Source organism: Pagrus major, chromosome 9 (assembly GCF_040436345.1).
Source record: "Pagrus major chromosome 9, Pma_NU_1.0".
Lineage (NCBI taxonomy): Eukaryota > Metazoa > Chordata > Actinopteri > Spariformes > Sparidae > Pagrus > Pagrus major.
Window position 1 is genome coordinate 12,303,004 of NC_133223.1, and position 13,719 is coordinate 12,316,722.

At 41.0% G+C, this 13,719-nt stretch overlaps 3 protein-coding genes across 4 annotated transcripts; all 3 read left to right on the forward strand.

Moving 5' to 3' along the window:
* Positions 1-1,324: 1,324 nt before the first annotated feature.
* On the forward strand, positions 1,325-2,066 carry LOC141001956 (p53-induced death domain-containing protein 1). Its single transcript, XM_073473120.1, has 3 exons — positions 1,325-1,345; positions 1,428-1,591; positions 1,832-2,066. The coding sequence occupies exons 1-3, from the start codon at positions 1,325-1,327 to the stop codon at positions 2,064-2,066; spliced, it is 420 nt and encodes a 139-aa protein (XP_073329221.1).
* Positions 2,067-3,758: 1,692 nt separating this feature from the next.
* On the forward strand, positions 3,759-8,500 carry kbtbd7 (kelch repeat and BTB (POZ) domain containing 7). The gene has a single exon (XM_073474353.1). It carries the CDS (start codon positions 4,106-4,108, stop codon positions 5,975-5,977), a length of 1,872 nt encoding a protein of 623 aa, XP_073330454.1. The 5' UTR covers positions 3,759-4,105; the 3' UTR covers positions 5,978-8,500.
* Positions 8,501-9,886: 1,386 nt separating this feature from the next.
* Positions 9,887-13,039, forward strand: LOC141002341 (ras-related protein Rab-33B). Of its 2 annotated transcripts, none has more exons than XM_073473641.1 (2): positions 9,887-10,170; positions 11,736-13,039. In XM_073473641.1, the coding sequence occupies exons 1-2, from the start codon at positions 9,913-9,915 to the stop codon at positions 12,174-12,176; spliced, it is 699 nt and encodes a 232-aa protein (XP_073329742.1). In that variant the 5' UTR covers positions 9,887-9,912; the 3' UTR covers positions 12,177-13,039. The 2 variants fall into 2 exon arrangements, with proteins under 2 accessions (XP_073329742.1, XP_073329743.1); XM_073473642.1 differs by having other exon boundaries at positions 11,742-13,039.
* The last annotated feature ends 680 nt before the right edge of the window (positions 13,040-13,719 follow it).

Genomic DNA, 13,719 nt, shown 5'->3' on the forward strand with positions numbered 1-13,719 from the left:
GCAATGATCAACTGCAGATGGCATTGTTACTCTGCTGTGCACAGTGACAGGCTGACATCATTATGTACTGATAGTTGCCATTAATAGATGTCATTTTTGAATAAGTGAATGACTTATTTATTTGTTTTTTTAAAAGGAACAGGTGATGTTAAATGCACAATATGTAATTTCTGGCGCTAGGGGTTTCTCAATCACAACAAAAGATGTAAGTAGTGTGGGATCATGGGAGTTGCTGTCTTGCTGCAACCACTGCTGCATGTGACTCAGGCAGAAATCAGGTTCAGACAAGGTAATGTATTAAACTTTTATTCACATTATAATTAGTCATGTTCACAGACTTCCTTCGTCACTCTGATGCATCATCTGATGTTTTACCAGAAGTTCTAGCGACAAGTGACTAAATGAAGTGCACTGTTACCTTGAGTGAATGTACAGATTTCTCTGGGTTTAAACATTGTTGGAAATATTTGGGATAATGTTGATGTCAACAAAATATATAACAAAGGTCTAGACGTTTCTAGACATTTTAATGCAGAAATGTTTCATATTATATCTTTAAAAGACTGATGTTTTTACAAAGCATCGTTGTAAACGTGCAGATGCAGAAATTAGATGAACTTCTTAGTCTGACTAAAAACATAGAACATTGGTCACCAGTTTGTCTAAACAGACTAATTTTATGAGGCAAGATGCTCAATTGAAAATGCATTTGTCCAAAGGCAAATACTTGATTTTTACATGATACAATTGTGAAGCTTATCACATTCCACTAAATTGCCCAAGGTATGTAAAACAATTAAGGCAGTGGGGGCCTGAAGGTGAAGTGCCTTGAGCAAACAGCATTCTCTTTGTGAAATTATCCTGGTGAATTAAAATACAATAAATACAACAGATTCAAAACAACAGGAAACACATCCACACTCTGCTAATGTACAATTACAAACAAGGTTAATTACTGATAAGCCATATTGAGTCCTGCAAAAAAGGACTTGAATCTAATTTTAGCACAGTACATTTGTTTACCAGGTAGCAGGTGAGAGTGGTTTAAGCTGACATGTTATCACTACAGGGGACCCTGGAGCCAAAGTGACTAATGTTTAACAGATTAGTATGTTGATGATGAATCTCCACAGTAACACTCAGACCACGCTCATTTGTGGCACACTGTAGCTCGGGGTAAGTGAATTCAATCTCTGCCTACTATAAGGAATCGTGGACTGTAAATGTATGTTTAATATATATATATGTATCTTTGTAAAATAGGTTTATGAAGGCAGTTACTTAGAGTGTGACTTGCACTGCTGATCTTTTGGAATTTGAGATAATGCCCAACAAAGCCCAAGAGGTATGTGTAATCTGTTTTCATTTTCACCGTCATGTATCTTCGATCAACAAAGACAGTTGTTGATGGTGATGTTTTTTTTTAGGATGCTGTGATTAACCTGAAAACACTGCAGGAGATATCCAGCCAGCTCGGTTTTGAGTGGACAGTTTTGGCGTACGAGCTTGGCTTCAACAGAACTGAGATAGGCCGGTTCCACACCAAATCTACAGAGAAGAGTGTCCAGGCTAGGAACATGCTGGAAAGCTGGTAACGTGTGTGCATGTGTGTTTACCTTAATGCTGATGTAAAATGTAGTCACTGCCAGCATACAGATACTGTATATTGTAATTTTAATAACAAGGATATCACCATGGGGGTAATCTAGATTTTTCTTTGGTCTACTGGGCTTTGACTTTCAGGCTTTCTACGCACTGTAGAGCCTGAAACTGATCTCCTGTTCACATCTTCAGTCTCAAATGTTTCTCAGATGTCCATCCTTATCTACAGGTATGAGAAATCATGGGATAAGCCCAATAAGACCAAGCTGTTGCAAGATGGACTGGAGCAAGCAGGCAGACGGGACCTGGCTGAGAGGCTGCGCTGCCTCCACTGGGGCCACCAGAAGCTAAGCCAAAGGGTTGAGCTGCCCTCCGCCTTCCCCTTCATCATCACAGTCCACAAGACCATTCACAACCAGGACGCACTACGCAGGATCAACGACCTCAACCGTAGATACACTTAAAGCTGGGTCTAAATGCACATAGCTGTGGTTACGTTCATAGTATAGAAGTAGGCTACACGGCACAGTAATCTGATATAAATGTGCTTAGTGTCACTGAACAAGCAAATGAGAGCCATGTATATAGTCATTCCACCTTTTGTCTTGTACAACATTTAAGCTTTGTAATAAAGATGAAAAACATTTTGGAACCATCTTAAATTCCTTTTATTCCAGTAAAATGACAATTTTGTCATAAATCTTGAAATGACTTATTTTGTCCAAAGAACAGTACAAAATGTAAAGCTATTCAATTTACAGTGATGTTAAAAAAAAGAGTTTGACTTGTATGTGTGATACATAACAGAAATGACAAATTATCTAAATTATTGTTGATTAATTTAATAAATCGACTTATTGCTTCTATTTCTAAGAGTAGCTGGCACTTGGGTTGTGGTAAGATCGGTTATATACATACAAGGATTCTGACTCGTGCATGAATAAAAAAAGAAGCATAGGCATAAGACAACAAAAAAAAAAAAAAACAAAGCTAGATAAGCAATCTATAACCTATAAAAAACCTTTATAGATATGAACAGCAGTGGACAACATATATCTATATGCAAGTCAGCTGTTACCGTGAACAGTAAGGTTGTGGTATGACTGCTACTTTATATGGGTTACAAGTAGGCTAATGAAAGTGTGCTTGGTTGAGCGAGAACACTGGAACAGGATTGTATGGTTGACATAATAAGTGACGCTTTATAGAGAGGTGGTTTGTGTGGTCTAATACCCTGATAAAGGGGTACTATTTTTAGCGTGCAGTGTGAATATAAAAATGCAGTAGAATTTGAAAGTGAAGTGAATTTTTGATGTTGCAGCAGGAACTGCATACAGACATCACATGGATGATTAGTTCATGAGTATGATGGCATGTTTGGTTGTTTTGCTCTGTGCAATCTATCAGCGGGGAGAAACAATGGCAGAGACTTTGTATTCCAGGTGTGGTGGGAATGTATGAATTTGAATATTAATTGCAAATGGGTTTAACTCATCACTTTAGTCACAGGAGTTGTTAATAACGACAACAGCAACAACAACAACAATATTAATAATGTAAGATTTGCATTTGATAAACTTTATTACCATCATTATTATTTTATTTTTTATGTTATTGTTGACTTATTATTTTTGACTTGAACAAATCTACTTTTCAAATTTGTTATAAATACTATGCTTGTAAAATTTACATTTTAAAAGTAAAAATTCATTCTGATTTAATAATAATATAATAACAATTATACTAATTTTAAAGAAAACTGACGAAAAAAAAATAATTTTAACATTTCAAATTAATCCCGATCAACCAACCTAATTCGACCCAGTTATACTGACCAATCAGAGAGGTGCCTTTCTTAGCAAGGTTGTATGAGCGAGAGCGGAAGCCATCCAAATTTGCTTCAAAGTAAAAGTCAATCGTTCCCATTTTGGGTCAAGAGGACAAATTTAAGAAGTGGAAAGTGGTAAAAGTGAAGACTGGCACCGAAACAATGTGAGGTCTTATTAGTTTAGATATACAGTGAAAAAAGAGGTAAACCCGTGCAACACTTTTACATGAAATGGGGCTTTATTTTGGTAACTTCTCCCGGATATGTAGTCCCGACCCCGGCCGAAGCCAGTGTTATTTTACGAGCTCCCTGACTGTCTGCTCCACTCAAAACAGATGACAGCGTTGACCAGAAAAATCAAGGAAAATTGACACTACTACAACAGTGACTCTCGGGGTATAATTTGTAGAGTATAAATGTAGAGTAAGTCGACATTATGGTCATTTGGGGACCGAGAAGTGCTGGCTTTCAGACACACAGGCGACCGTTCAGCTGCTAAATCGCTGGTAATGTATTTTTCACCGCGTACAGCGTCTGATTGTGTTTGATAAACGGATGTGTCAGCATCAGCGCACGGACCCCTCCGCGTTACTGAGCATGTAAACCGCCTGACAGCAGGTTATTTCAGACCTTCGACGACGTAAAACGGCAAATTGCTCACTTGGAGTTGCAGCAATGGCTTCGGCGCTGAGTTGCTTCAGCGGTCCCGAGGTGTTGGAGGACGTGGACCACGCTCGGGGTTTGATGAAAGAGCTGAAATTTCTGTACGACTGCCGGCTGCTCGGGGACGTCACTATCGGGGTCGAGTGTGAAGAGGAGTCGCTGGAGCCCGGCGGAGAGTCGGCCAGAGGTGACATTGACCAACTTTTCCTGTGTAGCCGCAACGTCCTGGCCGCAGCCAGCCCGTACTTCAAAAGCATGTTCACCGGGGGGTTGAACGAGAGCATGCAGGAGAGAGTGGTCATCCGAGGGGTGGACGCTGAGTCCATGTCCGTCATCATCGACTATTGTTACACGGGCAGGGTGACCATCACGGAGAGCAACGTCCAGAGGCTGTACGCAGCGGCCAACATGCTTCAGCTGGAGTACATCAGGAAAGCCTGCTCTGGGTTCATGTCAAGGAGGCTGGACCTCTCCAACTGTGTGGGCATACTGAAGTTTGCAGACACTTATGACAATCCTGAATTGAAGGAGAATGCACAAGCTTTCATAGCTAAGAACTTCAACCAGGTGTGTAATGGAGGAGAGCTGTGCGAGCTGGATTTGAAGCAGCTGAAGGAGTTGCTGTCCCTCAACACTCTGGACGTGGACTGTGAAAGGAAGGTGTGCTCAGCTGCTTTGCAGTGGATAGAGGCCAATGCACCGCAGAAAAGAGAGGATGCACTGCAGGCACTGACGTGTGTGCGCTGGAACCTGTTTGCAGAGAAGGACAAGTGTTACCTGGAGGGCCTCATGGCGAGACCTTTAATTGAGAAATACCTTGCATCTTTCTTCCACAGGTCCGCCGAGGACAGCTGTGAAATGTCTGCAACTCTGGACGCACCAAAACACAGAATAGGTGTGAGTGCAAAAGAGATGATTCTCTTCTTCGGTCTACCCAACGATAACATAATGTGCTGCGACCCTTACTCAGAGGACTTGTATTTCATGGCTCCTCCTTTACAAGACCTGAGCAGTCAGGATTATAAACGGTCCACCATGGAGTCCTTAATCGCCTGTGCTTCACCTGAAAACAACTTGTTCCTAGCCTCCCACCTCTCTAAACACTTCTGGCTGTACAACCCTGTGCTCAACAGCTGGCAGGAGCTGGCAGAGAGACCACTGGGGAGGATACACTCTGGGATGGGCTATCTCAATGGCCATGTGTACCTCCTGGGTGGCAGAAATCCAGTGACAGACGCCCGACTGAAGGAGGTTGAGTGTTACAGCGTCCAGAGGAACCAGTGGACGTTTGTGGCTCCTCTGCCTCATTCTTTGGGTAAAATGCAGGTGGTGGCACTAAATGACCATTTGTATGTGGTGAATAAAAGGAGAATGCTTTGCTACGATCCCAAGAGGAACCGCTGGCGCCACTGTGGCTCACTGAGAAGGGACAAGCTTCACAAGGCCTGCGTGTTTCAGGACCAGATCATCTGTGTGTGTGACATCCCTGTGGTGAAAGCCTACAGCCCCACCAGGGGGGAATGGAAGAGGTTGGGTGACATTCCCATTGACAGCCGTGCTCTAAATTACCAGGTGATCCAGCATAACAACAAGTTGCTCCTCCTCACTCAGACTTTACTGCAGCACAACAAAAACAGGGTCCTTATCCATGAATACGACCCAGCCAGGGACACCTGGAAGAATGTCATGGCTGTGTATGTGTCCACCTTTGGGCCCGTGTATGTTTCAACACGCGTGTACCCTGCATGCCTGGGCTCTGCACACAGCTTCTCTACAGAGGAGGACGACGACAGCGGCTCAAGTGCCGACTGGGACTTTGATGGGTTAACAGACGCAGACTCAGACTCTGGCAGCTCAAGCTCATTCTCAGACGAGAACTGGTGATGGAAATGTGTCATTGTGTCAAAGAAAAGTTTAACTTATTTATAATGAAATGGGTTTTAACAGGGTTCTGTCTGCCAGGAGAGGTCACAGATCCAGGTTCAGTTTCGTATTAAAGCCAGTCATTTACAGTAGAAGCCATCACAATCTGGCTATAGACCCTTTCCATGGCAGACATTTTGACTCGCCAAAGCAGGGAAAAGCACAGGTGGAATTAATGTTGGCTGCATTCCATTTAGCTCATTAATGTTATTGGTCACACCTGTGCTTTTCCTTCTTTGACAAGTCAAAATGTCTGCCGTGATAAGGGTCTATTGTTTGAGAGACGAGGGCTTTGTTCTTCAATTTGTATCACGTCCTGACAGTCTGATGTCGGAGAGAGTCTTGTTTACACAATTACTCAAGACAAATATATGATGGAACCATAAATGTGCAGCAGTAGGTGCCCCTGTAGAGCGGATGATCTGCCTTCATAATTTAGCACATCATTAAGGGAGGGTACTCCAGAGATGTAGCATGACACCTCAATGTAATTTGGGGAACTGGTGAGAGGCAGATTAACAAAGATGAAAATTGATGCTTTAAATGCTTTAGAAACACATAATCCTACAGTTCCCAGAATGCACTGGTTTCCAAACTGAGGACGGATGCACAAGACCAGAGGGAAAATGCAGAATGAGACTTCAGCCCATAGCACCAACAATTTAGACTTGAAACACAGGTGTTCCTCATACGATAATTAATTGCTGGAACTGAGCCATCTTTAATGTTATTACTTCCATCTGTGCTTTTCCTGCTGTGACAAGTTGAAATGTCTGCTGGGAAAAAGGGTCTGTGAATTTAATTAATAAGGCTATCAAGATCCATGTAGAAAGCAAAATGACATTTAAAATACAAGATTAAAGGACTTCTGACAGGGTGGAAAAGAAAAAACTGGTGATGCTCGTCCAGCGAACACATTGATCGAAGCCAAAATGCAAAGATGCCCATTCTTACTCTTGAGTTCACCGTCTATAGACAAGGTATTTTTCAATCCTAGTCCCATGGCCCCCCTGCCCTGCATGTTTAAGATGTCTCCCTGCCCCAACACACCTGATTCAAATGAACGGGTTGTTATCAGGCTTCAGCTGAATTTGTTGACGAGCTGATCATTTGAATCTGGTGTGTTGGAGAAGGGAAACATCTAAAACATGCAGGGCAGGAGGCCCCCAGGAATAGGATTGGAAACACACTGATATAGCAGAAGAGCTTTGTGTCTTTTAACGTCTCAGTTAGCTACATTTTCCAGATTCTTAGGGAGGCATAACAAAACCACTTCCATAATGCAACTTATTGCTTTTTTTTGTCAGAACTTTCCTTCTTGGTAAACACCCACATTGTTTCCACTCCTGGTTTGCAAAGCAGCAGGAATTTCTCTATACTTGACAATGCTCTTCCAGAGCTCCAAACGACATAATAGGTAAAACTTTGCACTCCAGCTGACTAGTACATTGACTGTGACATGTTTAATTGGTGCAAGGCCCCTTTAATGCTTGTGTAAGATTAAGAGTTTTGTGACAGAAATATTTGCTCATATCGTTTTATTTAGCTTGAATAGAATAGCACACCTGCTTATGATTGGTATTAAATCATGACTGACTCTCGGGACGTCAGGCAGCTCAAGTGCCTCATGTTTATGACAAACAACTGGTCATTTACAGGGCTTAAAAATGGCTGTCCTCTTTTCTGTTGTCGGTGCACACAAAGACGTCACACGCTGCCGGTGTTGTGAAAACTACAGTATGAAAAGTAGAAGCCAATGCACTGTACGCTCACTCAGGTTTAGGCTTCAGCCTGTATGCCATGATTGACTTGATTGATTTTTTTTTTTTTTGATGTAGTGAAATAAGGCGGTTTTGGTGACAAATGATAAATTTTATGAAATTTATTTTATTGAGTGTATGTGTGTGTTTTCTTATCTATATTTTTTTTGTAACTTAACATTTATTTTACAATTAGGAATCAAAATTCAAGTGTTTTAAGTATTTTTGGTCCTGATGAATTGTTTTAGTTGAAGGACATTTTGTCTGCATGTATAAAAAAAAACTGTTTGGAAGCCATTGTCCTCCCCAGCCACCCCATACACTCAGTTACCAGTTTGTTAGCTTTATGGAAACACATTTTTAATTTGTAACATTTTTTCAGTATACAATGCAATAACTCTGTACAGCTTCCAAAATGAAGCTGTATGAAAACATCTGTAAAGGTTTCAACAAACGCTGAACATTAAAACCTTTGTGAATGTAGTTTACTACAAGGCTGTTGAATGGGATTGGATTAGCTTTAGCTAAGTGTAGCGACCTAATAAACTGGTAAATGAGTGTAGCTCCTGCTGCTATCTGTCTTTATGATGGATAGAAGTGATATACTAACTTGTGTGTGTGTGTGCGTGTGTGAGAAGGTGAGGAGTGATTGGCTGTGCTAACACTCATGATGTGGATTATAAAGCTGTTGTGGTGTATGTGTCAAATAAACATCTGCATCTGATGTAGAGGAGCATTTGTGTGGTTGTTTGTTGTTTTCAGTAAGTGCACTTAGCACATGAGGTAGAAACCATTTTATACAGTTGATGGTGCCCAATACAAGATTCTGAGGTGCTGATAAGACGGTGTTTATATTGTCACTGCATGTTGAAACTGAAGGATACAGGGGAGGAATGAAGATGAGAGCATCTGTGAATATTGAGAGCTTAATGAGGTGTACTGTATATGGTCTTTATTTCAGGTTTTGCAACAAGCACTGTTTTTAAAGGGTAACCCCCTATTTTTTCTCATTAAAGTGTGTTTACAGGTCTTGGGGAGTGTTACTGCATATATGGTAAAAGTAGTATAAAGCCTTTTTGTAGCTCCAGAGGAAGCTGCATGTGATCTGATAAAATGCCTGTAGCGGTGTCACTCAGTGGCTAAGTTGCATTGTGGGTAATGTAGCATCGGGTTTTGAAAAGGAAGAGGAATGCAGGGAATAAAAATGGTGATATCGCTGGTTTTACGGTATCAATTTTGATCTTTTTTTTAAACTGTCCATAGGAGAGCAAAGCTCGCCCAGTGGACTGCTTTTCAAAACGTGGCACCTACATTACCCACAATGCAGTGCAATTTGGAGTTACCCTTTAGAAGTTCGAATAGCACTTTTGGATTTGATAAGAATTGGGGCATTTTCTTCCTGTATTATTTCCACAGCTCTGAATAGGAGGGGGAAAATAGCCTGTGATAGACTTAAAAAAGGCTAATAGTTTATGTGCATATATGATGTATTTATGTGCTGAGTCTGACATAAGTCTACAGTGTGTTAGCTGAGACAAATTGGCACATAAATATAGATTCTGTTTTTGTTAATGTTTGTTTATATTTGTATATTATGTATATATTGAAGTTATGTGAGGCTGTGTGCATACATCTATTTAATTCCCATTGTTGGATATCTGCTGGATGCATATGTGTATGAGGTGGATATATTGTGCTGTTTGAGGGCGGGTATGCATATTGTGTGGGTTTTTTTTTGTTGATTAATGTGTCTTAATTATCCCATAACTTGCATGTAAATGAACAGACACAATAAACATTTATTGATTTATTCATTTCAAATAATTAAAACATAATAATAAATACAGTAAAGATAATGCATTTTTTAGGCCATTATTTCAAGAACCCGTTACTTTGTATTGTTTAGTGGACTTATTCATGTAAAGAGGTGTAGAAACCAAAATATATATGTTGGTTATTGAAGAATGTCCCAAATAAAACAGAAGAATTAGAAACATAATGTAGAAATGTGGCTGCAATGGTAAATAACGGTGACGCTGTCTCATCCGTGACACATTTTCCACCGACACCCATTGGTCTCTCAAGTTCTCGCGATGTTTCGGCGCCGCTCACATCTAGACCGCGAGAAGATGAGCGATGGCAATAGAAAACAAACCTGGGGACGAATTTGACACCGTTTTCAGTCAAAATGACTCTTTAGAGCTCGCGTCGCACCGCGATTATGAGCCTGCACAGGCTCGCATCTTCAAGTTAATCGTCATTGGAGATTCAAACGTGGGGAAGACGTGTTTGACTTACAGATTCTGCGGGGGAACTTTCCTGAAAAACCCGGAGGCAACGATCGGGGTCGATTTCAGAGAGAGGACGCTGGATCTCGATGGGGAGATCATCAAGGTGAGAGGACACCTATGTTTTAATGCTTTTAATGTGACACACGCACCTCGGTTTCCTGCTAGATTAACGAGGCCGTGTGTCTGAGCTGCGGCTCATTAGTGGACACAGAGGAGAGGCTGACCTGGAGCCTGTTGTCTGACTTCTGTGCGAGGTGATGGCACCGCTACAACAGACAGGCCTACCTCTTTAAAATGACCAGCTGCAGGGCTACACACCATCACACCATGAGATCATCACTTCATATAGTAGACAGACATTAAGCGCCTAGAAGAGGAGGTGGCCTGTACAGCAAAAGGGGAACACATGTTATTTTTTTTTTTTTTTTTTATACACAATACCCACAAACAAGCTTTATAACAGCAGACATTTTGACTTGTCACAGATGGGAAACCACAGTGTGACAGTAAGCCAGCATGCACACAGTACCAGGACCCTGAACCTGATGCTACTAAATGGAATCCAGCCATTATTAATGAAAATGAGTTGCACCTGTGCCTAACACTGTGATCTATATTGGAAAAATGCACTTCTCTCTGTCTCCAAGGCTCCAGTGATACTCATACTAAAAGACCAAAACCATCAAGGAATCTGTCCAATAAGTATTGTCTATGCATATCTTATTCCTCATTGAGCCTTTACAAGGTGACATGTTCCTTCAACACTACACAGAGTCAATCCCACCATATGTCCTCAATAATGCACCACAATTGTAATTATCTTTTCACGATTCAAGATCATTAAACAACCAGAATTGTACAACAAAATGATCAAGGACTTTTCTTTATTCTGCTCAAATAAACAAGTTTTATAAATGGATGATTTGGATCCCAACAAATGCACCATGTACTCCTGTTTGAGTAATGTTTGCTAAAAACAACATTGCTCAGCTTTTTTTTTTAGAAAATTAGACAGTCTTTTGCAGAAATGAAGCTCTGCGTTTGTGATTGATTACTTAAGACTTTGTCCCACCTCCCATCCCAAAGTGTCAGTATTTGACGAGTTGGGAATGGGACTCAAAAATAAACTTTTCTTACAAATAGGACCTTTTAAAGATCCCCACCATACATGCACAATAACACATCCAAAATGTACTCTCTATGTACTGTCTGCAGGGAAAAAATGTAGAACTACCACTTAAAACTTCTTCTTCCTCATAAAAACAATCTATAATATATGAATATGCAGTTATTTTTCATTTTACAAGTTTACCTACTGGACAAAATGTCTCCTACTTCTCTGTTAAGTCCATTCTCAGGGTATGTGAACTGGAGACTTCAAGTTCCCACATCACACTTGTGTGTGCTGTATATTGGACTGTGTTTGGCTTACAAGCTATTTATGATGTCACAAATCATGCTCGTAGGCCCGGCCTCTTAAAATCAGATTTTGTGATCATTCAGCGATGAATGTAAAAAAAAGTCTAGTGTCAAACTCTGCACATACATCATTCTACACAGTGACGCTCAAACATTCAACTGTAGGAACAAGAAGACAAACACACTTCTGGCTGAAGGGGGACTTTAAATATTATTTAGTCATATCAGTATCTATTTCTGCTGTGTCAGTTGCAGATCTGGGACACGGCCGGTCAGGAGCGCTTCAGGAAGAGCATGGTGGAGCACTACTACCGCAGCGTCCATGCGGTCATCTTCGTGTACGACGTGACCAGCCTCTCCTCCTTCGAGAGCATCCCCGAGTGGATTGAGGAGTGCCGCCGACACTCTGTGGGGCCCATGGTGCCGCGCATCATGGTGGGCAACAAGTGTGACCTGAGGGACCGCCGGGAGGTCCCCACCTCAACTGCACAGCGTCTTGCTGACAGCTACAACTTCCCACTGTTTGAGACTTCAGCCAAAGACCCTGCTGAGAGGGACAATGTTGATGCTATCTTTCTGACTCTGGCTTATAGACTCAAGAGCCACAAACCCATGAGACTGAAGCAGCTGAGCGAGAGCAGGCAGCTGTGGGACCAGAGAGAGCGGGAAGCAGGAACTTGTGAATGCTGAGGTCACCTCCGTCCTATATGAATGTACTCGGAGTGTAAGAAGGTCATCACGGCCTTCAGGAACAGCAATGGTGCTGAGAGAAGCAGCGTTTCTTCTTGACAACGCCACTGAATTCTTATGATCATGAGTCAGAAACGTCCCATTTTGTTACCCTTTTCCCTGCCTGATGTAAGGCACTGTTAGAGACAGTATGGGCCTTTAAGTTTGCACAATATTAAATCAACATTTCAGTGAAATGCATGAATGGATATGGAGGTATGCCAAACATTTGTAGCTCAAACTGCACTTAAAAATCACTTTGATTCAAAAAAACAAAGCATTACAGAGTGTACTCTAGTACCTAGACTAATTATATGCAATCAGCTGTCTAGTAGCACTACAACTTATCTACACTATTCAATGCAGACAGTTTATTTAGAGACAAAATAGATCAATGTAAATAAAGGGACCAAGAAAGTAAATTGAAACTGTGAACAAAACTGTGCAATCATTTTCTAAAAGATGACTCAAAGTGATATTTCAGTTCGTAGAAAATACAAATGCAGCATGAGTTTTGGTGCTGTTGCTAAATGTGTGTTACTCAAATATAAATATGAACATAACGAGCTTTGTGTCAGATCATTCTTGTACACAACAGGAGAGAGCTCAGCTATGATAAAAATGCAAATACATAGTTTACTTGAAATGCACGAGTGAATACTTGCTCAGTGATCTTGTTACACCGGATAGTATCAATGGCGTGAGGCAAAATCTCGACTGATACTTTTGTTGCATGTGTACAATAATGCAAACACCTTCTAACACTATGGAGATTTGTGACAATGTGAGGCTGCAAATCAATAAAAGTGGTTTTACCAATACAATTTCTGAGATTTCTTTTGTGTCTTTATGTGCATATAAATGCTTACGCACAATGAACGATGAAATAATACATCATTTTATTTTAAATGTGTTTCATTGGTTTACATTAAAGGTGCAATATGTAAGAATTATAGTTTAACGCAGTCAATAGTGAAGTAAAATTATCATCAGAATGTGAAGAAAAAATTTATTTGACGTTATGTCAAAGGTGTTTCTGTATTGTATTGCAGAGATATCTACTGAAGTTAGCATGCTAACCAGCTAGCCGGGCCTGAAAACCTCTTTTGCTCATGTTTCGAAGGTCCTGTGCTAGCAGTGTAAACACCAGCACTTCAGCTAGCGTCATGGCTAACCGAGCTATCAAGCTACAAGTAGCTAAATAGAATACAGTTAGCAGCCTCTGGTGACATGTTGTCCTGTTTGTTGAAGTTCTTACATGTTGCACGCTGAACTTCATGCTTGATCCGTCCATTCAGCCAACATGGACAAGAAGACCTTCAAGTGTTCTGAAACACATTGGACATCGTACATTTATAATCCATTTACACTTGGTAAACTTGATTTTCTGGTGAAGATAATGAAATATGATTGAGAGCTCCAGAACAGCTCAAAAGGGACCTTGTGCTGAGCTCGTCTCTCCAGCTTCATGGTTTCAAATATGTGACTGGATTTTAGCGGCGAC

Bases quoted from the DNA above. Each gene is read 5' to 3' on its own strand.
- LOC141001956 (XM_073473120.1), top strand. From the start codon at position 1,325: ATGCCCAACAAAGCCCAAGAG. The intron at 1,346-1,427 runs GTATGTGTAATC...GTTTTTTTTTAG, and splicing joins TGCCCAACAAAGCCCAAGAG to GATGCTGTGATTAACCTGAA. The intron at 1,592-1,831 runs GTAACGTGTGTG...CCTTATCTACAG, and splicing joins AGGAACATGCTGGAAAGCTG to GTATGAGAAATCATGGGATA.
- kbtbd7 (XM_073474353.1), top strand. From the start codon at position 4,106: ATGGCTTCGGCGCTGAGTTGCTTCAGCGGTCCCGAGGTGTTGGAGGAC.
- LOC141002341 (XM_073473641.1), top strand. From the start codon at position 9,913: ATGGCAATAGAAAACAAACCTGGGGACGAATTTGACACCGTTTTCAGT. The intron at 10,171-11,735 runs GTGAGAGGACAC...CTGCTGTGTCAG, and splicing joins TCGATGGGGAGATCATCAAG to TTGCAGATCTGGGACACGGC.